The sequence below is a fragment of the Oncorhynchus mykiss genome, chromosome 3, assembly GCF_013265735.2.
Source record: "Oncorhynchus mykiss isolate Arlee chromosome 3, USDA_OmykA_1.1, whole genome shotgun sequence".
NCBI lineage: Eukaryota > Metazoa > Chordata > Actinopteri > Salmoniformes > Salmonidae > Oncorhynchus > Oncorhynchus mykiss.
Genome location: NC_048567.1, coordinates 77,862,742 through 77,884,379, shown reverse-complemented (window position 1 = coordinate 77,884,379; position 21,638 = coordinate 77,862,742). Strand labels below are relative to the sequence as shown.

The 21,638-nt window shown below is 43.5% G+C and overlaps 2 protein-coding genes across 14 annotated transcripts in view; one reads left to right on the top strand and one right to left on the bottom strand.

Annotated features, from left to right (window-relative positions):
• LOC110520629 (high affinity cGMP-specific 3',5'-cyclic phosphodiesterase 9A) overlaps positions 1 to 10,592 on the top strand; it is a 59,540-nt gene extending 48,948 nt beyond the window's left edge. For 12 of the 13 annotated variants that reach the window (XM_036975267.1, XM_036975268.1, XM_036975265.1 and 9 more), the window contains 11 exons: positions 2,402 to 2,476; positions 2,655 to 2,741; positions 2,865 to 2,969; positions 6,598 to 6,680; positions 6,841 to 6,997; positions 8,101 to 8,214; positions 8,438 to 8,542; positions 9,754 to 9,882; positions 9,969 to 10,064; positions 10,181 to 10,238; positions 10,325 to 10,592. In XM_036975267.1, coding sequence (XP_036831162.1) covers positions 2,402 to 2,476; positions 2,655 to 2,741; positions 2,865 to 2,969; positions 6,598 to 6,680; positions 6,841 to 6,997; positions 8,101 to 8,214; positions 8,438 to 8,542; positions 9,754 to 9,882; positions 9,969 to 10,064; positions 10,181 to 10,228 — 999 coding nt within the window. In that variant the 3' untranslated portion in view covers positions 10,229 to 10,238; positions 10,325 to 10,592. The remainder of the gene's footprint in view (positions 1 to 2,401; positions 2,477 to 2,654; positions 2,742 to 2,864; positions 2,970 to 6,597; positions 6,681 to 6,840; positions 6,998 to 8,100; positions 8,215 to 8,437; positions 8,543 to 9,753; positions 9,883 to 9,968; positions 10,065 to 10,180; positions 10,239 to 10,324) is intronic. The other variant, XM_036975271.1, reaches the window with a different exon arrangement.
• Positions 10,593 to 11,895: 1,303 nt separating this feature from the next.
• wdr4 (WD repeat domain 4) lies at positions 11,896 to 21,215 on the bottom strand. Its single transcript, XM_036975264.1, has 11 exons — positions 21,063 to 21,215; positions 20,427 to 20,495; positions 20,015 to 20,155; positions 19,729 to 19,885; positions 19,348 to 19,460; positions 19,170 to 19,230; positions 18,891 to 18,995; positions 13,172 to 13,236; positions 12,873 to 13,059; positions 12,654 to 12,723; positions 11,896 to 12,273 (listed from the first exon to the last, which is right to left on the bottom strand). The coding sequence occupies exons 1-11, from the start codon at positions 21,143 to 21,145 to the stop codon at positions 12,059 to 12,061; spliced, it is 1,266 nt and encodes a 421-aa protein (XP_036831159.1). The 5' UTR covers positions 21,146 to 21,215; the 3' UTR covers positions 11,896 to 12,058.
• Between the last annotated feature and the right edge of the window lie 423 nt (positions 21,216 to 21,638).

Here is a 21,638-nt window from a genome sequence, read left to right as displayed (position 1 = left end):
CAACACCACCTGTAGGTCCATAGTGTCAGAACGCCACCTGTAGGTCCATAGTTTCAGAACAACACCTGTAGGTCCATAGTGTCAGAACAACACCTGTAGGCCCATAGTGTCAGAACACCACCTGTAGGTCCATAGTGTCACCTGTAGGCCCATAGTGTCAGAACACCACCTGTAGGTCCATAGTGTCACCTGTAGGTCCATAGTGTCAGAACGCCACCTGTAGGTCCATAGTTTCAGAACAACACCTGTATGTCCATAGTGTCAGAACACCACCTGTAGGTCCATAGTGTCACAACACCACCTGTAGGTCCATAGTGTCAGACCACCTGTAGGTCCATAGTGTCAGAACAACACCTGTAGGTCCATAGTGTCACAACACCACCTGTAGGCCCATAGTGTCACCTGTAGGTCCATAGTGTCAGAACACCACCTGTAGGTCCATAGTGTCACCTGTAGGCCCATAGTGTCACCTGTAGGCCCATAGTGTCACCTGTAGGTCCATAGTGTCAGAACAACACCTGTAGGTCCATAGTGTCAGAACAACACCTGTAGGTCCATAGTGTCACAACACCACCTGTAGGTCCATAGTGTCACAACACCACCTGTAGGTCCATAGTGTCACAACACCACCTGTAGGTCCATAGTGTCAGAACACCACCTGTAGGTCCATAGTGTCAGAACGCCACCTGTAGGTCCATAGTTTCAGAACAACTGTAGGTCCATAGTGTCAGAACAACACCTGTAGGCCCATAGTGTCAGAACACCACCTGTAGGTCCATAGTGTCACCTGTAGGCCCATAGTGTCAGAACACCACCTGTAGGTCCATAGTGTCACCTGTAGGTCCATAGTGTCAGACCACCTGTAGGTCCATAGTGTCAGACCACCTGTAGGCCCATAGTGTCAGAACAACACCTGTAGGCCCATAGTGTCAGAACACCACCTGTAGGTCCATAGTGTCACCTGTAGGCCCATAGTGTCAGAACACCACCTGTAGGTCCATAGTGTCACCTGTAGGTCCATAGTGTCAGAACGCCACCTGTAGGTCCATAGTTTCAGAACAACACCTGTATGTCCATAGTGTCAGAACAACACCTGTAGGTCTATAGTGTCAGAACACCACCTGTAGGTCCATAGTGTCACCTGTAGGCCCATAGTGTCACCTGTAGGTCCATAGTGTCAGAACACCACCTGTAGGTCCATAGTGTCACCTGTAGGCCCATAGTGTCACCTGTAGGCCCATAGTGTCACCTGTAGGTCCATAGTGTCAGAACAACACCTGTAGGTCCATAGTGTCACAACACCACCTGTAGGTCCATAGTGTCACAACACCACCTGTAGGTCCATAGTGTCACAACACCACCTGTAGGTCCATAGTGTCACAACACCACCTGTAGGTCCATAGTGTCAGAACAACACCTGTAGGCCCATAGTTTCAGAACAACACCTGTAGGTCCATAGTGTCAGAACAACACCTGTAGGCCCATAGTGTCAGAACACCACCTGTAGGTCCATAGTGTCAGAACAACACCTGTAGGCCCATAGTGTCAGAACACCACCTGTAGGTCCATAGTTTCAGAACAACACCTGTAGGCCCATAGTGTCAGAACAACACCTGTAGGCCCATAGTGTCAGAACACCACCTGTAGGTCCATAGTGTCAGAACACCACCTTTAGGTCCATAGTGTCAACTGTAGGTCCATAGTGTCAGAACAACACCTGTAGGTCCATAGTGTCACAACACCACCTGTAGGTCCATAGTGTCAGACCACCTGTAGGTCCATAGTGTCAGAACACCACCTGTAGGTCCATAGTGTCACCTGTAGGTACATAGTGTCAGAACACCACCTGTAGGTCCATAGTGTCACCTGTAGGCCCATAGTGTCAGAACACCACCTGTAGGTCCTGAGTCAGTTGTATGACAGATGTACCTCCATCCTGTCAGAAACAACATGCCCCTATTTAAGTGCACCCATGTCATGTGTGCTAGTGTTTCCCCTAGATTTCATAGGTGGCTGCGGAGTGCAAAGGCCCTAGCTGCCTCGCCTAAAGAATTACAGCCAGCATCTGTCTCCGGCGCTGGTTTAACACCTGAAGTCAGGTCAGGTGAGGTGAGGTCAGGTGAGGTCAGGTGAGGTCAGGTATGTAGAGGTAAGCCCATAACTCGCACTGGAGACAGACTGGGTAAACTGGGAGCTCTGTGGCTTGCAGTACATGTTTTCGCAGCAGACCATAGACGTCCTCAGAAAGCCTGCCCTTTGACCTCTGGCTGTGGGAGGCCAACAAGGTCCGACACTGACTTCACCAAAACATTGTTGTTCTTCCCTCTCCCCTCTTCTGTGCCTCTCTCTCTGTGTGTGTGTGTGTGTGTGTGTGTGTGTGTGTGTGTGTGTGTGTGTGTAGTACCACCTATCTCAGGAGACAGTGGAAGCTCTCAGACATCCCACCTTTGATGTGTGGCAGTGGGAGACCAATGAGGTGAGGACAGGGGATTGGACCAGAGAGGTTCAACTGTCATAGAGGTTCAACTGTCATAGAGGTTCAACTACCATAGAGGTTCAACTACCATAGAGGTTCAACTGTCATAGAGGTTCAACTACCATAGAACTGTTGCTCACACTCTGTCTCACTTCTCCACCTTCCTTCATGTGGTCAGATGCTGAGCTGCCTGGAGCACATGTACAATGACCTGGACCTGGTCAAAGGCTTCAACATGAACCCCATCACACTGAAGAGTTGGCTGGTAAGACATCTGGAGATATCTACAACTGTTGTTCATATATTGCTGCACCACTTGTTACTAGTGTCAGGTTTGTTGTAGATGTCTGATGGTCTCACGTCTTCCTTCCCCTCTACCTCCCTGCAGCTTTGTATCCATGACAACTACCAGGTGAATCCCTTCCATAACTTCCGTCACTGTTTTTGTGTCACCCAGATGATGTACAGCATGATCTGCCTCTGCAGCCTACAGGTAATACTACAGTAATACTACAGTAATACTACAGTAATACCACAGTAATACTACAGTAATACTACAGGTAATACTACAGTAATACTACAGGCAATACTACAGTCATACCACGGGTAATACTACAGGTAATACCACATCTAATACTACAGGCAATACTACAGGCAATACTACAGGCAATACTACAGTCATACTACAGGTAATACTACAGGCATACTACAGTAATACTACAGTCATACTACAGGTAATACTACAGTAATACTACAGGTAATACCACAGTAATACTACAGGTAATACTACAGGCAATACTACAGTCATACTACAGGCAATACTACAGTAATACTACAGTAATACTACAGGTAATACTACAGGTAATACTACAGTCATACTACAGGTAATACTACAGTCATACTACAGTCATACTACATGTAATACTACAGGTAATACTACAGTAATACTACAGGTAATACCACAGTAATACTACAGGTAATACTACAGGCAATACTACAGTCATACTACAGGCAATACTACAGTCATACTACAGTAATACTACAGTAATACTACAGTAATACTACAGGTAATACTACAGTAATACCACATGTAATACTACAGTAATACTACATGCAATACTACAGTAATACTACATGTAATACCACAGTAATACTATAATAATGCCACAGTAATACTATAGGTAATACCACAGTAATACTATAGGGAGTACTACCGGTAGTACTGCAGTAATACTACAGGGAGTACTATAGTAATGCCACAGTAATAATACTAAAGTAATGCTACAGTAATACTACAAGTAATACTATAGTCACACTACGGGTAATACTACAGTAATACTATGGGTAATACTACAGGTTATACCACAGTAATACTAGAATAATACTAGAATAATGCTACTGGTAATACCAAAGTGATACTATGGGTAATACTACAATATTTACTACAGTAACACTACATGTAATAACACAGTCATATCACAGTAATACTACAGGTCATACCACAGTAACACTGTAATATTACTACAATAATACTACAGGTAATACCACAGTAATACTACAGTAATATCAAATCAAAGTTTATTTGTCACGTGCGCCGAATACAACAGGTGTAGTAGACCTTACAGTGAAATGCTGAATACAACAGGTGTAGTAGACCTCACAGTGAAATGCTGAATACAACAGGTGTAGTAGACCTCACAGTGAAATGCTTACTTACAGGCTCTAACCAATAGTGCAAAAAAGGTATTAGGTGAACAATAGGTAAGTAAATAAATAAAAACAACAGTAGTGAGGCTATATACAGTAGAGAGGCTATATACAGTAGAGGCTATATACAGTAGAGGCTATATACAGTAGTGAGGCTATATACAGTAGAGAGGCTATATACAGTAGAGAGGCTATATACAGTAGAGGCTATATACAGTAGAGGCTATATACAGTAGAGAGGTTATATACAGTAGAGAGGCTATATACAGTAGAGGCTATATACAGTAGAGGCTATATACAGTAGTGAGGTTATATACAGTAGAGGCTATATACAGTAGTGAGGTTATATACAGTAGAGGCTATATACAGTAGAGGCTATATACAGTAGAGGCTATATACAGTAGAGGCTATATACAGTAGAGGCTATATACAGTAGTGAGGCTATATACAGTAGAGGCTATATACAGTAGAGAGGCTATATACAGTAGTGAGGTTATATACAGTAGAGGCTATATACAGTAGAGAGGTTATATACAGTAGAGGCTATACACAGGAGAGGCTATATACAGTAGAGGCTATATACAGTAGAGGCTATATACAGTAGAGGCTATATACAGTAGAGGCTATATACAGTAGTGAGGTTATATACAGTAGTGAGGCTATATACAGTAGAGGCTATATACAGTAGTGAGGTTATATACAGTAGAGGCTATATACAGTAGAGGGGCTATATACAGTAGAGGGGCTATATACAGTAGAGGGGCTATATACAGTAGAGGGGCTATATACAGTAGAGAGGCTATATACAGTAGAGAGGCTATATACAGTAGTGAGGCTATATACAGTAGAGAGGCTATATACAGTAGAGGTTATATACAGTAGAGGTTATATACAGTAGAGAGGCTATATACAGTAGAGAGGCTATATACAGAAGTGAGGCTATATACAGTAGTGAGGCTATATACAGTAGTGAGGCTATATACAGTAGAGAGGCTATATACAGTAGAGAGGCTATATACAGTAGAGAGGCTATATACAGTAGAGAGGCTCTATACAGTAGTGAGGCTATATACAGTAGTGAGGCTATATACAGGCACCGGTTAGTCAGGCTGATTGAGGTAGTATGTACATGTAGATATGGTTAAAGTGACTATGCATATATGATGAACAGAGAGTAGCAGCAGCGTAAAAGAGGGGTTGGTGGGTGGCGGGTCACAATGCAGATAGCCCGGTTAGCCAATGTGCTGGAGCACTGATTGGTTGGCCCAATTGAGGTAGTATGTACATGAATGTATAGTTAAAGTGACTATGCATATATGATAAACAGAGTAGCAGCAGCGTAAAAGAGGGGTTGGGGGGGGGCACACAATGCAAATAGTCCGGGAAGCCATTTGATTACCTGTTCAGGAGTGTTAGGGCTTGGGGGTAAAAACTGTTGAGGAGCCTTTTTGTCCTAGACTTGGCACTCCGGTACTGCTTGCCATGCGGTAGTAGAGAGGACGGCTCTAAAAATTGTCAAAGACCCCAGCCACCCCAGTCATAGACTATGACTGGGGTGGCTGGGGTCTTTGACAATTTTTAGAGCCTTCCTCTGACACCTCCTGATATAGAGGTTCTGGATGGCAGGAAGCTTGGTCCCAGTGATGTACTGGGTCGTACGCACTACCCTCTGTAGTGCCTGGCGGTCGGAGGCCCGAGCAATTGCCGTACCAGGCAGTGATGCTCAGTCAGGATGGTGCAGCTGTAAAACCTTTTGAGGATCTCAGGACCCATGCCAAATCTTTTTAGTTTCCCGAGGATGAATAGGCTTTGTCGTGCCCTCTGTAATTCACAGTAACACTATAGTAATTCAACAGTAAGACTATAAACCTCAGCTCTATAAAAGGGCATCAATAATACTGGAGTGATGAGAAAGAGAGATTGGTGAGGAGGAATCATTTTTTTCTTGAAGAGGAGGGAGAGAGAGAGAGAGACGCTGAGAGACGAGTTTGGAAGAGAAATTCTACTCCCTTGGAGACGCTATGTCATCCTCTCTCTGTTGTCGTGATCAACCATTCATGAGAGGTTTATTTATCATCAAAGGCTATAATGAGTGATTATGAGGCGGCCATGTTAAAGACGTGCTAATGAGATCTCTCACACACAAACACTCACACACACACACACACACACACACACACACACACACACACACACACACACACACACACACACACACACACACACACACACACACACACACACACACACACACACACACACACACACACACACACCCCCCCCCCCCCCCCCCCCCTACTACCTGTGCAAACTTGCATGCCGGGAAAACACACACACACCCACACACACACGTGCGCACAGTACACAGATGGCCCATTCATTGACGTAATGAGCCTGTGTTGTGTGTCTCCCAGGAGATATTCACCCAGGTGGACATTCTGATTCTGATGACAGCTGCAGTGTGCCACGATCTGCAGCACCCCGGGTACAACAACACGTAAGGCTTCTCTTCTCTCTCTATCCCTGCCATCTGGCCATCCGAATTCAATGAAACTGTACACAGTCTGTCTATACTAATTCAATGAAACTAGACACCCAGGTTTCATTCAAGAAGGGATTTGAAAGCATGGCCCTGTGAGACTAATTCTCTCTCTCAGGTACCAGATAAACGCACGGACGGAGCTTGCGGTACGCTACAATGACATCTCTCCTCTGGAGAATCATCACTGTGCCGTGGCCTTCCAGATCTTCTCCCAGCCTGACTGCAACATCTTCTCCACCTTCGATGCTGAGGCCTTCAAACAGATTCGTCAGGTAGGGGGTAGGAGTGTGCGTGTGTCTGCGTGCGTGCTGATCTATATCTCTGTCTTAGGGAATCATCACACTGATCTCTTTCTCTGTCTTTTTGGGGAATCATCACACTGATATCTCTGTCTTGGGGAATCATCACACTGATCTCTCTGTCTTAGGAAATCATCACACTGATCTCTCTCTCTGTCTCTTTGGGAATCATCACACTGATCTCTCTCTCTCTCTGTGTCTGTCTTAGGGAATCATCACACTGATCTCTCTGTCTTAGGAAATCATCACACTGATCTCTCTCTCTGTCTGTCTTTGGGAATCATCACACTGATCTCTCTCTCTCTCTGTCTGTCTTAGGGAATCATCACACTGATCTCTCTCTCTGTCTGTCTTAGGGAATCATCACACTGATCTCTCTCTCTGTCTGTCTTAGGGAATCATCACACTGATCTCTCTCTCTGTCTTAGGGAATCATCACACTGATCTCTCTGTCTTAGGAAATCATCACAATGATCTCTCTCTCTCTCTGTCTGTCTTTGGGAATCATCACACTGATCTCTCTCTCTCTGTCTGTCTTTGGGAATCATCACACTGATCTCTCTCTGTCTTAGGGAATCATCACACTGATCTCTCTGTCTTAGGAAATCATCACACTGATCTCTCCCTCTGTCTGTCTTTGGGAATCATCACACTGATCTCTCCCTCTGTCTGTCTTTGGGAATCATCACACTGATCTCTCTCTCTGTCTGTCTTTGGGAATCATCACACTGATCTCTCTCTCTGTCTGTCTTTGGGAATCATCACACTGATCTCTCTCCGTCTTAGGGAATCATCACACGGATCTGTCTTTGGGAATCATCACACTGATCTCTCTCTGTGTCTGTCTTAGGGAATCATCACACTGATCTCTCTCTCTCTGTCTTAGGGAATCATCACGCTGATCTCTCTCTGTCATAGGGAATCATCACACTGATCTCTCTCTCTCTCTGTCTGTCTTTGGGAATCATTACACTGATCTCTCTCTCTCTCTCTGTCTGTCTTTGGGAATCATCACACTGATCTCTCTCTCTCTGTCTTAGGGAATCATCACACTGATCTCTTTCTCTCTGTCTTAGGGAATCATCACACTGATCCTGGCCACAGACATGGCACGACATGGCGAGATACTGGACTCATTCAAGCATAAAGTGGACCGCTTTGACTTCAGTGATGAAGAGCATGTCACTTGTGTAAGGATACACATGACTATGTATTTGCCCCTAGAAGACATATTTTCCACTACCTTACAGTTTGTGCAAATCTGTGTATTTGTTCTACTGCCCTATGCAGTAATACTATATTTACAACTTCCCTAGGTGTGTTTGCTAGTCCTTTCTGCTGCTATTTATGTGGGCCATCTGGTAGACCCCCTCCCTATATTAAACTCTGCTCTGTGTAACCTTTGACCCCTAGCTGAAGATGGTGCTAATTAAGTGCTGTGACATCTCTAACGAGGTGCGGCCCATGGAGGTGGCTGAGCCCTGGGTCGACTGTCTGCTGGAGGAGTACTTCATGCAGGTACGTAATGCCCCATATGTGCTGTATATGCGTTTTTATACAGTACATAGCCTACAGTGTAAAGCCCCATATACAGTGCCTTCGGAAAGTATTCAGACCCCTTGACTTTTTCCACATTTTGTTACGATACAGCCTTATTCTAAAATGTATCAAATAACATCCTCATCAATCTACACACAATACCCCCATAATGACAAATTGAAAACAGTTTTTTAGAAATGTTTGCAAATGTATAAAAACAAACAAAAATAAATACTTTATTTACATAAGTATTCAGACCCTTTGCTTATGAGACTCGACAATTATCTCAGGTGCATCCTGTTTCCATTGATCATCCTTGAGATGTTTCTACAACTTGATTGGAGTCCACCTGTGGTAAATTCAATTGATTTTACATTATTTGGAAAGGCACACACCTGTCTATATAAGGTCCCACAGTTGACAGTGCATGTCAGAGCAAAAACCAAGCCATGAGGTTGAAGGAATTGTCTGTAGAGCCCCGAGACAGGATGGTGTCGAGGCACAGATCTGGGGAAGGGTACCAAAACATTTCTGCAGTATTGAAGTTTCCCAAGATCACAGTGACCTCCATAATTCTTAAATGGAAGAAGTTTGGAACCACCAAGACTCTTCCTGCACGGCCAAACTGAGCAATTGGGGGAGCATGGCCTTGGTCAGAGAGGTGACCAAGAACCCGATGGTCACACTGACAGAGCTCCAGAGTTTCTCTGTGGAAATGGGAGAACCTTCCAAAAGGATAACCATCTCTGCAGCTCTCCACTAATCAGGCCTTTATGGTAGAGTGGCCAGACGGAAGCCACTCCTCTGTAAAAGGCACATGACAGCTGCTTGGAGTTGCCAAAAAGACCCTAAAGGATTCTCAGACCATGAGAAACAAGATTCTCTAGTCTGATAAAACCAAGATTGAACTCTTTGGCCTGAATACCAAGCGTCACGTCTGGAGGACACCTGGCACCATCCCTACGGTGAAGCATGGTGGTGGCAGGGACTGGGAGACTAGTCAGGATTGAGGGAAAGATGACCGGAGCAAAGTACAGAGAGATCTCTGATGAAAACCTGCTGATTTTTTAATATTTTTTAATCATCGTTATCAAGGGATCCAATACTTCCGGACCCCATGTATGTGCCGTTTTGCATTACAAATGAAGGGTTGCACTGAACTTTCTCTCTCTTCTCCATTCTTTCATCAGAGTGACAGGGAGAAGGCAGAGAGTCTGCCTGTAGCCCCCTTCATGGACAGAGAAAAGGTCACCAAACCCACCGCCCAGATCGGATTCATCAAGTTCGTCCTCATCCCCATGTTTGAGACCGTAATGAAGGTGAGCGACGGATGGATGGGACTGTAAAATGAGAATACGACCTGTGACGATGACGATAAAAACCCGGCCTCTTGTCTCTCTCTCAGCTGTTCCCTCAGATTGACAAAGTGATGATCCAGCCTCTGAGAGAGTCACGAGACAGATACGAGGAGCTCAAGCAGATTGACGATGCCATGCGTGAGGTCCGATATATATGTGTGTGTGTGTGTGTGTTTGATTGTTTTCTTTGAGGACACGTCAGCATGATCTTATGTGCAGCAGAGACTGGAACAGTGCTGCGAATGTCTCTCTCCTTCAGGTGCAGAAAAATAAAAGTGAGAACCTGACTATGGGGAAGAAGAAATGAGAGCTCGAAGGTAGGTGTTTTGACTGGCTGCATTGAAGGTCTTCTATAAACAATATGGGTGTGGTGTTTAAATGAATGTATGTTCCTCTATTTCAGCTCAAACGTCCTATGGTGGAGACGAGTCAGTATGGCATTCTGAGGAAGAGGGGAAACCGACCAAGCCTGTCTGACTGGCTGGATGGACAATCCAAAGCTTATATCAGGGAATGTCGACTTGAACAGCACGGACTACTTCAGTGAACAATATTTTGATTCTATGTCTAGCCTTTTGTTTTTAAATGTTTTTCTTTTCTTTCCAGGATGTACAGATTTTTTGTTGCCTTTGTTGTTTTCTACAAAAATAAAATGTTTATTTTAAATATAACCTTTTATGTGGACTGTTTGCGTTTCAGACTATTTATATTGAACAAAAATAGAAACGAAACATGTAAAATGTTCCATACGCACAAAAAGCTTATTTCTCTCCAATTTTGTGGCCAAATTAGTTTACATCCCTGCTAGTAAGCGTTTCTCTTTTACCAAGATAATCCATCCACCTGACAGGTGTGGAATATCAAGAAGCTGATTAAACAGCATGATCATTACACAGGTGCACCTTGTGCTGGGGACAATAAAAGGCCACTCTAAAATGTGCAGTTTTGTCACCCAACACAATGCCACAGATGTCTCAAGTTGAGGGAGCATGCAATTGGCATGCTGACTGCAGGAATGTCCATCAAAGCTATTGCCAGAGAATGTCATGTTCATTTCTCTACCACAAGCAGTACGTTGATCCTCAACCACAGACCACATGTAACCACGCCAGCCCAGGACCTCCACACCCGGCTTCTTCACCTGCGGGATCGTCTGAGACCAGCCACCCGGACAGCTGATGAATATTTATATTTGTAATAAAGCCCTTTTGTGAGAAAAAACATGTATTCTGAGTGGGTGGGCCTTCCCAGGCCCACCCATGGCTCCACCCCTGCCTAGGCATGTGAATTCCTTAGATTTAATGAATGTATTTCAATTGACTGATTTCCTTGTATAAACTGTAATGCAGTAAAATCATTCAAATTGTTGCATTTACATTATTGTTCAGTATATAAATTCAAACCCAGCAGTGCTTACTGAGTAGTCTTACCTGTGGAGACGTTATGGTTCATGTGATTAAGCCAGACTGAATGGATGGTGAGCAACAAGTAGTCATCCCTGTTTACGTTTGAAGGTTTGAAGAGCTGTCAGTGTGGCGGTGAACCTTACAAAACAATAGGATGTTGTTGAACCACCTTAAGCCTTTTAATGCAAAGGGACATTTTTACCTCTGAAATTTGATAAAAAAACTTGTTATCCTACTTTGGAGACATCTCAGCCACATCTCATTAAATAGCTCAGTGCTTCCTCGGCTAAATTAGGCTCATAATTAAAACATTTTATTCACATGCAGACTCCGTAAGTTGGTAATTAAGGCATATGAAAGTTAATGTTCAAGGAAGTATTTCTGAAGTGAAGTAGGAAATGTAATCAAATGCCCCCGATCCTGAATTGGGTCAGATAAGCACTTTCTGACAGTGGAAGGACTTGGTTCCCCAGTGGTCAGGGTACGACACTACACTGTGCTTGGCTCTTGTTCAATTGGAGAGGACTATACATCTAGTGGAGCGCAAGAGAGACACTTTTAAGCAACAAACGGTCAGTCATCATTTTTTATTTAAAAAATAAAAGAAATGGCTAATTCTCGGTAAATCACAAATCATAATAAATGTACACAACTCAAATGGTTAGTCTATCCGTCTCCAAACAAAGATAGCTTTTTAAACCAAAATATAGAATCTGTCTGTCCTATCCGTTTCAGCTCGAGGCTTTGGTCACTGGCCCAGGCTGGTTGCCTTTCTTGGCTTTTTTACTAGCTCCGTTGGACTGCTGTCCCTTCCCTGGTCCTCTCTTTTTGCCTCCTTGATCCTTCTGCTGTTGGAGCCTCTGCTGTTTCTTCTCTCTGTAGGACGCCATGTTGTCAAAGTTGCCCTTGTACAGGTGCTGGAACCGGCTCTCTAACCCTGCTGAGTCTGTTGTGAGGAGAAACAGGGAGGAGGGAGGAGCAGGGTCAGAGACGGTGAGAGAAATTGTAGCACAGTTCGTTCAGGTGATTGATTACTATTAGAATATCCAATCAAAAGCCTTTGTTCTAAGCCTTGATCCAAGTTTATGTTGCAGGTATCTCTGAGCATCCACTAAATAACAGAGTAAAAAAAACGACATGTAAAGTCTCCTGGTAGTCCGACTACTTCGCATTGAGAACTACTTAGCTCAGGGGAACATGGAGGAGGCAGACATGGAGCCAAGTGCATAAACAACCCAGGTTAGAACTGCTCTTTACTGAGTGAGTAGGAGAAGGATGATGGGTAATGTGAGGGCACAGTGTTGTGCCGTACGTGTGATGACTCACCCTGAAGTGCCTCCCAATGTGGCTGAAGGGCCTCCGTCACTCTTTTCAGCTCTGGGCTTTCACTGTCGCACTGCAGAGAGAGAGAGAACAAAACACCCCAGTGGCAACATAAGGGATAAAACACAAACCCTGGTGTGTTTGTTTACTAAACAAGAACAGTATACTGTTGTGTGAGATGAGCTTGGAGGGTACTACGGTGTTGTCAACGAACAGCAGTACCTGCCAGCTGTCTTGCGTGTGTGTGTACACGAGGAACGGCGTCTCTCGGCTATCCAGCAGGACCCAGAGCCGACCCTGGGGGTCAAAGGTCAAATCCAGAGGACAGTGAGGTAGGGTCAACCTGCTGGAGGGCATCAGTCGCTCCTCTGTCCCTTGCTCCATCCCAAACAACTGCACCGAGGGAACTCTGGAAAACACAGGACAAATATTATGTCACAGGTTACCCACATACACTGATCTACATAGCTAGGGTCATTTATGTGCACAGTACACGGTCAACTCCTGATATATGCACCGACCTCTCACACTGCACCGCCACATGATGTCCACCGGGGGATCCAGCGATCCTGCTGACTGCAGACCTCTGGGAACAAAAGGTACAAATTATGATGATGTCACAAACATAACTAGGGGGGGGGAATTGACGACCCGCTATGGTCTTGCATCAGGTCAAATACCAACAGTTGACCCTAAAAAAATAAATTAAATAAAAACATTAAAAATATGAATTGACTGGCAGGTGGAATGAAAACATTATTTCAACTCTGGCGGTGCAGAACAAATATATTTTGGGTTGTAAACGTTTTCAATTAATATCATTTTTTTTTTTTTTTTTTTTTTTTTTTACAAATCCAGGAATCCTTGTTGTGTTGAATTATGTTGCGAATCCCATTAGGCTATGTTAGCGGTGAGGCAGACATAGCCAGGCTACCAGCCACGCCACCAGAGAGTAGAGCAGGGAACTTTCCATTAGTAGGCCTGTGTTTCAGCATGCAGAGCTTTATATTCACTTCAACCAGGCAACAATATGTTGCCATGTTCTATAGCTCACTAAAAAATGGCTAATGTAAAAAGAGAGAGAAGAAAATATGAAAGGTTATGATGGTGAAATTACACCAGCATGGAAACAGGTGTTGCCTGAGTAAAATCCCCGGTTTGGAAGAATTTTGGCGTCATTGTAGACAAGGAGGACAACAACCAGGTAGCTGGATAGACTGCCTGCAAAAGTGCGAGTAGGTATTTGTTTAAGATGAGGTTTATTAACAGTTCATTATTACATTAAAATGTAGGTTTTTGTTAATTTAGACCATATACAGGCAATAGAAAGTTTAAACCTGTACGACTGATATCTAAATCACCTACTAAATAAATCTAGGCTAAATAAAAGGTAACCTGTTACAGCCTATTAGATTCTGGGAATTGTTTACTTAAGTCTCAATTAAACCATTTGATTATGTAAACAAAAGGTATTGTTTGGTTATGTCAGCTATAGGCTTTCATTAGGTAAGAAAAAAAGCTAGTTAGAAAGTTTTTTTTCAAAGCAGTTTGAGTTGCCAATGTGCCCCAACGCATTGTGAAAAGAACATATCGTTCTTAATTCATGGCATCATGGTTTTCCTTTTATCCAAATGTTGAAGACAAAATTATTTTATGCATGGAATAGCCTATTACTCTGGAGTTATAAAAACAATTAGGCATAAATATATAAGTTAATTAGCGGCCCACGGATCAGCTCTCGGGAACAGTTCTATGCCTTTCTATACAGGACACAGCCACATACAGTGGAGTGAAAAGCTATTTGCCCCCTTACTAATTTTCTCTACTTTTGCATATTTTTGACACTGAATGTTATCAGATATTCAACCAAAACCTAACATTAGATAAAGAGAACCTGAGTGAACAAATATACTTGACCGTTGGTATAAGGTTCTTACTATGGAATGCAGTGTTGGGTTTTTGCCAGGCATAAATGGGACCCATGTCATCCATAAAGTTATACTTTTGACTCATCTGTCCATAGAACATTCTTCCAAGAGTCTTCCAAGATCATCCAGGTGCTCTTTTGGCAAACTTGAGTCCCCATTTTTGCTGAAATGGGTCCCATTATGTCTGGTGAAAACCAACACTGCATTCCACAGTAAGAACCTCATACCAACGGTCCAGCATGGTGGTGGTGCTGGTGTGATGGTTTGGGGATGCTTTGCTGCCTCAGGACCTGGACGAGTTGCTTTAATAGGAACCATGAATTGTGCTCTGTATCAGAATTGGAGAATGTCAGGTCATCCGCCTGTGAGCTAAAGTGGAGCTGGGTAATACAGCAAGACAATGATACAAAACACACAATCAAGTCTACATGTAAATGGTTAAAAAGTAACAAAACAGAAGTTTTGGAATGGTGTGTAGTCAAAGTCCAGACCTAGTCCCAAATGAGATGTTGTAGCAGGACTTGAAATGAGCAGTTCATGTTAAAAAAAAACACAAATGTCGCTGAGTTAAAGCAGTGCTGTATGGAAGAGTGGGACAGAATTTCTCCACAGCGACGTGAGAGACTAATCAACAACTACAGGAAGCATTTGGTTGCAGTCGTTGAATTAAAAAAAAATATATGTTATTTAACCACACAAGTCAGTTAAGAACAAATTCTTATTTTCAATGACGGCCTAGGAACAGTAGGATAACTGCCTTGTTCAGAGGCAGAGCGACAGATTTTTACTTTGTCAGCTCGGGGATTCGATCTTGCAACCTTTCGGTTACTAGTCCAATGCTCTAACCACTAAGCTACCTGCCGCCCCGTTTGAGTATACAGTGCCTTGCGAAAGTATTCGGCCTCCTTGAACTTTGCGACCTTTTGCCACATTTCAGGCTTCAAACATAAAGACATAAAACTGTATTTTTTTGTGAAGAATCAACAACAAGTGGGACACAATCATGAAGTGGAACGACATTTATTGGATATTTCAAACTTTTTTAACAAATCAAAAACTGAAAAATTGGGCGTGCAAAATTATTCAGCCCCTTTACTTTCAGTGCAGCAAACTCTCTCCAGAAGTTCAGTGAGGATCTCTGAATGATCCAATGTTGACCTAAATGACTAATGATGATAAATACAATCCACCTGTGTGTAATCAAGTCTCCGTATAAATGCACCTGCACTGTGATAGTCTCAGAGGTCCGTTAAAAGCGCAGAGAGCATCATGAAGAACAAGGAACACACCAGGCAGGTCCGAGATACTGTTGTGAAGAAGTTTAAAGCCCGATTTGGATACAAAAAGATTTCCCAAGCTTTAAACATCCCAAGGAGCACTGTGCAAGCGATAATATTGAAATGGAAGGAGTATCAGACCACTGCAAATATACCAAGACCTGGCGGTCCCTCTAAACTTTCAGCTCATACAAGGAGAAGACTGATCAGAGATGCAGCCAAGAGGCCCATGATCACTCTGGATGAACTGCAGACATCTACAGCTGAGGTGGGAGACTTTGTCCATAGGACAACAATCAGTCGTATATTGCACAAATCTGGCCTTTATGGAAGAGTGGCAAGAAGAAAGCCATTTCTTAAAGATATCCATAAAAAGTGTTGTTTAAAGTTTGCCACAAGCCACCTGGGAGACACACCAAACATGTGGAAGAAGGTGCTCTGGTCAGATGAAACCAAAATTGAACTTTTTGGCAACAATGCAAAACGTTATGTTTGGCGTAAAAGCAACACAGCTCATCACCCTGAACACACCATCCCCACTGTCAAACATGGTGGTGGCAGCATCATGGTTTGGGCCTGCTTTTCTTCAGCAGGGACAGGGAAGATGGTTAAAATTGATGGGAAGATGGATGGAGCCAAATACAGGACCATTCTGGAAGAAAACCTGATGGAGTCTGCAAAAGACCTGAGACTGGGACGGAGATTTGTCTTCCAACAAGACAATGATCCAAAACATAAAGCAAAATCTACAATGGAATGGTTCAAAAATAAACATATCCAGGTGTTAGAATGGCCAAGTCAAAGTCCAGACCTGAATCCAATCGAGAATCTGTGGAAAGAACTGAAAACTGCTGTTCACAAATGCTCTCCATCCAACCTCACTGAGCTCGAGCTGTTTTGCAAGGAGGAATGGGAAAAAAATTCAGTCTCTCGATGTGCAAAACTGATAGAGACATACCCCAAGCGACTTACAGCTGTAATCGCAGCAAAAGGTGGCGCTACAAAGTATTAACTTAAGGGGGCTGAATAATTTTGCACGCCCAATTTTTCACTTTTTGATTTGTTAAAAAAGTTTGAAATATCCAATAAATGTTGTTCCACTTCATGATTGTGTCCCACTTGTTGTTGATTCTTCACAAAAAAATACAGTTTTATATCTTCATGTTTGAAGCCTGAAATGTGGCAAAAGGGCGCAAAGTTCAAGGGGGCCGAATACTTTCGCAAGGCACTGTAAGTGGGCAATAACTTTTCCAACTTGGGAATTACGGTGTTTGCATAACTTTGTTAATTAAATAAGTATCAATTTATTTTGTTATTTGTAAATTCAGGTTCCCTTTATCTAACATTAGGTTTTGGATGAAGATCTGATAACATTCAGGATAAAAACAATATGCAGAAATAGAGAAAATAAGGGGACATATACTTTATCACAGTACTGTATACACAGAGGGGGCTGTGACCTATAAACAGCCAGCTCTATGGATTGAAGCTTCGCATGAGTGACGACAAGGAGAGCTACTCAGTATACATATTGATGGATTCTCTTCAAATGTAACATGTTTCAAGTTAAACTGTAGTTTTGTTTGTTTCCTGTTTAGTGAATGATTACTGTGAGTAATAATGGAGTTTAGGTCATGAAACTGTGTGTATGCTAATTTTAGAAAAAGGTTGACCTTGATCAGATAAGAGGAAATTGCATGGGATCAGAGAGCAGGGTCAGGACCTGAAGATGGACGGGCTGGGATTCTGACATCTAGGTAAACAAGAGAGGAGCATGGACATTCCACAGGGGAAAGGAGGGAAACTCATTGGGGTCATAACATGTATAGCCGGGGAGGTAAAGAAGGAGGTGAAGAGGCAGGTGAAGAAGGAGGTGAAGAAGGAGGTGAAGAAGGAGGTGAAGAGGCAGGTGAAGAAGGAGGGGAAGAGGCAGGTGAAGAGGGAGGTGAAGGAGGTGAAGAGGGAGGGGAAGAGGCAGGTGAAGAGGGAGGTGAAGAGGGAGGGGAAGAAGGAGGGGAAGAAGGAGGGGAAGAGGGAGGGAGGGGAAGAGGGAGGGAGGGAGGGAAGAGGGAGGGAGGGAGGGGAAGAGGGAGGGAGGGAGGGGAAGAGGGAGGGAGGGGAAGAGGGAGGGAGGGGAGGGAGGGGAAGAGGGAGGGAGGGGAGGGAGGGGAAGAGGGAGGGAGGGGAAGAGGGAGGGAGGGGAAGAGGGAGGGAGGGAGGGGAAGAGGGAGGGAGGGAGGGAAGAGGGAGGGGAGAGTATAAGACTTGAGCGTTCTAAAATGTGCACTCAGCTTCTTGGTAATAACCACTTGAAACTTCTGGTCTCAGTTCCTTTTTTTGCAAAGAGTTTGCAATGGCATTTTGATTTGTAACAGTATGAATGACAATGTTTGCTAGTTGTTGCTAAATGCACACCCAGAAGAGGAATGACTCCATGTATTAGTGGCTTGGTTAACTGCTACAGTCCCACGCCGGCGCATTTCAGACTTCAGACCCCTTTAAAACATTGTGTTTGAACTACAGACTTCTTGGGGTTGTACTATTGGATAAGTCCATATATTATTGATCCACTGACACCAACCATTAGTCTGTGTGAGCTACAACTCAGTAAGACAAGAGCGGATCCTGAAGGGGCCCGGGGGGTTTAAACGTCTATAGAGCCCAAACGGTTTGAGATAAAAGTATTAATAGCCATCTACAGTATGCAGGTTGTCCAATCAAAAACTGATATTTTGACCAATGGGTAAAATGTTAATTGTGTAGACAACTCCTATAAGAAAAGCAATTGTCCAAACCTCATGTCTCTATCATAATCAATTCAAATGTTATTGGAGTTTCTACCCTTGTAGGACCCCAGGACATAGTGTCTATGATACTGTAAGGGGTGTCTTCTACATAGAAGATCGTAGGAAATCCCAGGACATACCGTCTTTAACACTGTAATAAGCTCACATAGTCGCTGTCACAAACTCCAAACAGTTGTCACTGACTAGCTGGGATCTCAGGACTGATAGGGTGAGAAGTAAAGTGGTCACCTTTTCCTTTTCTGTGTCCGAGTTCGGCATGTCCCTCAGCTGCTTCAGGTCCCAGCTCTGGAGCCTCCGACCTGACTCATACTCCCACAGCTTCATGGTCCCATCCTGTCAACACACACCTGCAGTCAGACACACCAGTCTCTATTGAATTTTTGTGTGTGTGTGCAGTAGTAGAGCTTAATCTGAACCGGTACAAGTGATACCTCTATCTGAAAGATCATCCAGCGGTATGTAATATCACTCAATTCAGCAGAATTGTAATATGTCTAGATCTCTCACCCCTGATCCAGAGAGTAGCCACTGTGGGTGTCCTGGTGGGACCAAAAGAGAACTGACAAATCTATGGAGAAAAAAAACTTGAAATATCAGGAAATTGGAGTGGTAACCGACTGGTTAAACATGAATTCATGTTTAAATTCTGTGGCCATTCATTGCTAGGTAGGCCAGCTGTACTCACTCCAAGTGTCCCAGGCAGAATGCCTGAATGTTGTGTGGTGACCTCAAGTGGCTGACCCTGATCTTCTCATCGCGGTCAGCTGTGACGACATACTTGTCGTTGGGGGTCAGGGTCTAGAAGAGAAGAGTGGGGGAGATATCCCAAACTGACTGGCAGTTCACCAAGAGTTGTTCACTTGAAGCGAGCCATTGATCGTGATGTTACTATTGTGAAAAATGTACAACCATTGAAGGCGTCGAACCCCATCAAACTCTGCCAAATCTGAGATGTAAGACGGGACTAAGTAAGGGCTATCCCATCTTCTGAAAATGCCCTTTAAAAACATTCAACTATGAAAAATAACCTACCCTTTAATAAGAAAGTATCATGTGAATGAATTACCATTGATAGAAGCATGGATAGATGTCCCAGCTTCAACTCTCCTGTCTTCTGGGGCTCCACCACAGAGAAGGAGTAGACGTCACCTGACTTGTCTGCTGCCCACACCTCATCCTCAGCCTCGGTGAACACAAGAGACGTGCACCTCCGCACAACCCACCTGAAAAGAATACAGCGGTCTCACTCAACATCTCAAAGAGAGCGACAAATCGACACATTAAGATTTTTTTTTTGTTGCCGATTTCAGTTAAGTGGGATATTTGCTTTTATCTGCTTGTCCTATGGATACCTTGTACTGATGACCTGCCACGAGGGCTCGCAGCGGAACAGAACCAGGCGTTTGGTGTCATCTGTCAGCGCGACCAGCTTCGCAGAGGAGGAAACGGCGAACGCCAGGATCTTGTCACTTCCTGTCTCTTCTGATCCATCACTAACCAGGATGAAAGGGATCAGTACATTTCTGGTGAAATCGTATCCCTTGAAAACAGTTGCTTCTTACCACACGGTGACACACACACACACACACACACACACACATTTCAAATCAAACAAGTGACACGCAGTTCAGTCACATATCTAGGTCGAGCAAGTCTGACGATAACTCAGCAATGATGGGTACACCGCAAGGGGTTGGCAACACATACTATACATTCCTGAGAGGTCAGTTGGCTGAAAAGACATCGTTAGCTAATGTTGTTTACCTTTTGTTGTCGGCCTCTGGGTCCTTTGGCTTCTGTTCTGCTGCGCTGCAGTCAAACACAAATGGTTCTCTGGTACAAAAAGAGGAAGGAGCATTTAATCATTGATGATTTAAAATGTGGACTTGTGATTTAATACACATAGCTGGCTAGCCCAAGAATGTACTAAAGTAGCCTGTTTTGTACTGAGTACAAAACATTAGGAACACCTTCCTAATATTGGAGTTGCAGCCTGTGCGCCTGGCACGTACTACCATACCCCGTTCAAAGGCAGTTCAATATTTTGTCTTAGCACACACACACACACACACACACACACACACACGTCTCAATTGTCTCGTGGCTTAACCTGTCTCCTCCCCTTCTTCATCATCACTGATTGAAGTTGATTTAACAAGTGACGTCAAAAGGGGGTCATAGCGTTCACCTGGTCATTCTGTGATGGAAAATATGTTGTACTCTCACTGTATAACGTTACCGTCTATGAATGGACTAACTTAGCTAATAACGTTAGCCAGTTAACTCCGTATCATCCTAGCTATCTTATTTCTTTCTCATCGCTACTAGCCTACTAGCTTAGCTTATACGACGCATTATTGTACAAACAATACAATATTAGCCACATCTGTTCGTACAAACCTGCTATTTTTAGTGTGTATTGCAATTAGTTTTTTTTCATAGGTTGAAACAAGCCATTCTCCACAGGCACCGAGAGATGCCATGCTTTTACAAATACCGTTCACGTGGGACGCACAGAAGTGCGGAAGTATTTGTCGCACCTCTTTTACGTCACCAAAGAACAAAACGTACATTAAAAGATGATCGATACACTGATGAGAGTCGTTGTCCACAAAGCGGCACGGCGGGCTGTCTACCTAGCGTCTATCCTTCCTTTGGATTGCTGGATACAATTCAATTCAATTTAAGGGCTTTATTGGCATGGGAAACATATGTTAACATTGCCAAAGCAAGTGAAGTAGATAATAAACAAAAGTGAAATAAACAAAAAATGTACAGTAAACATTACACTCACAAAAGTGCCAAAAGAAAATACATTTCAAATGTCATATTGTGTGCAAATAGTTAAAAGGGGAAAATAAATCAACATAAATATGGGTTGTATTTAAAATGTTTTTTTTGTTCTTCACTGGTTGGCCTTTTCTTGTGGCAACAAGTCACCAATCTTGCTGCCGTGATTTCATACTGTGGTATTTT

Excerpts from the sequence above, each read along its gene's own strand:
- wdr4 (XM_036975264.1), bottom strand. The coding sequence starts at position 21,145 with ATGGCATCTCTCGGTGCCTGTGGAGAATGGCTTGTTTCAACCTATGAA. Across the intron at positions 20,496-21,062 it reads ATACACACTAAAAATAGCAG|AGAACCATTTGTGTTTGACT; the intron begins GTTTGTACGAAC and ends TTTTTGTACCAG. Across the intron at positions 13,060-13,171 it reads GTGGCGGTGCAGTGTGAGAG|AGTTCCCTCGGTGCAGTTGT; the intron begins GTCGGTGCATAT and ends TGTGTTTTCCAG.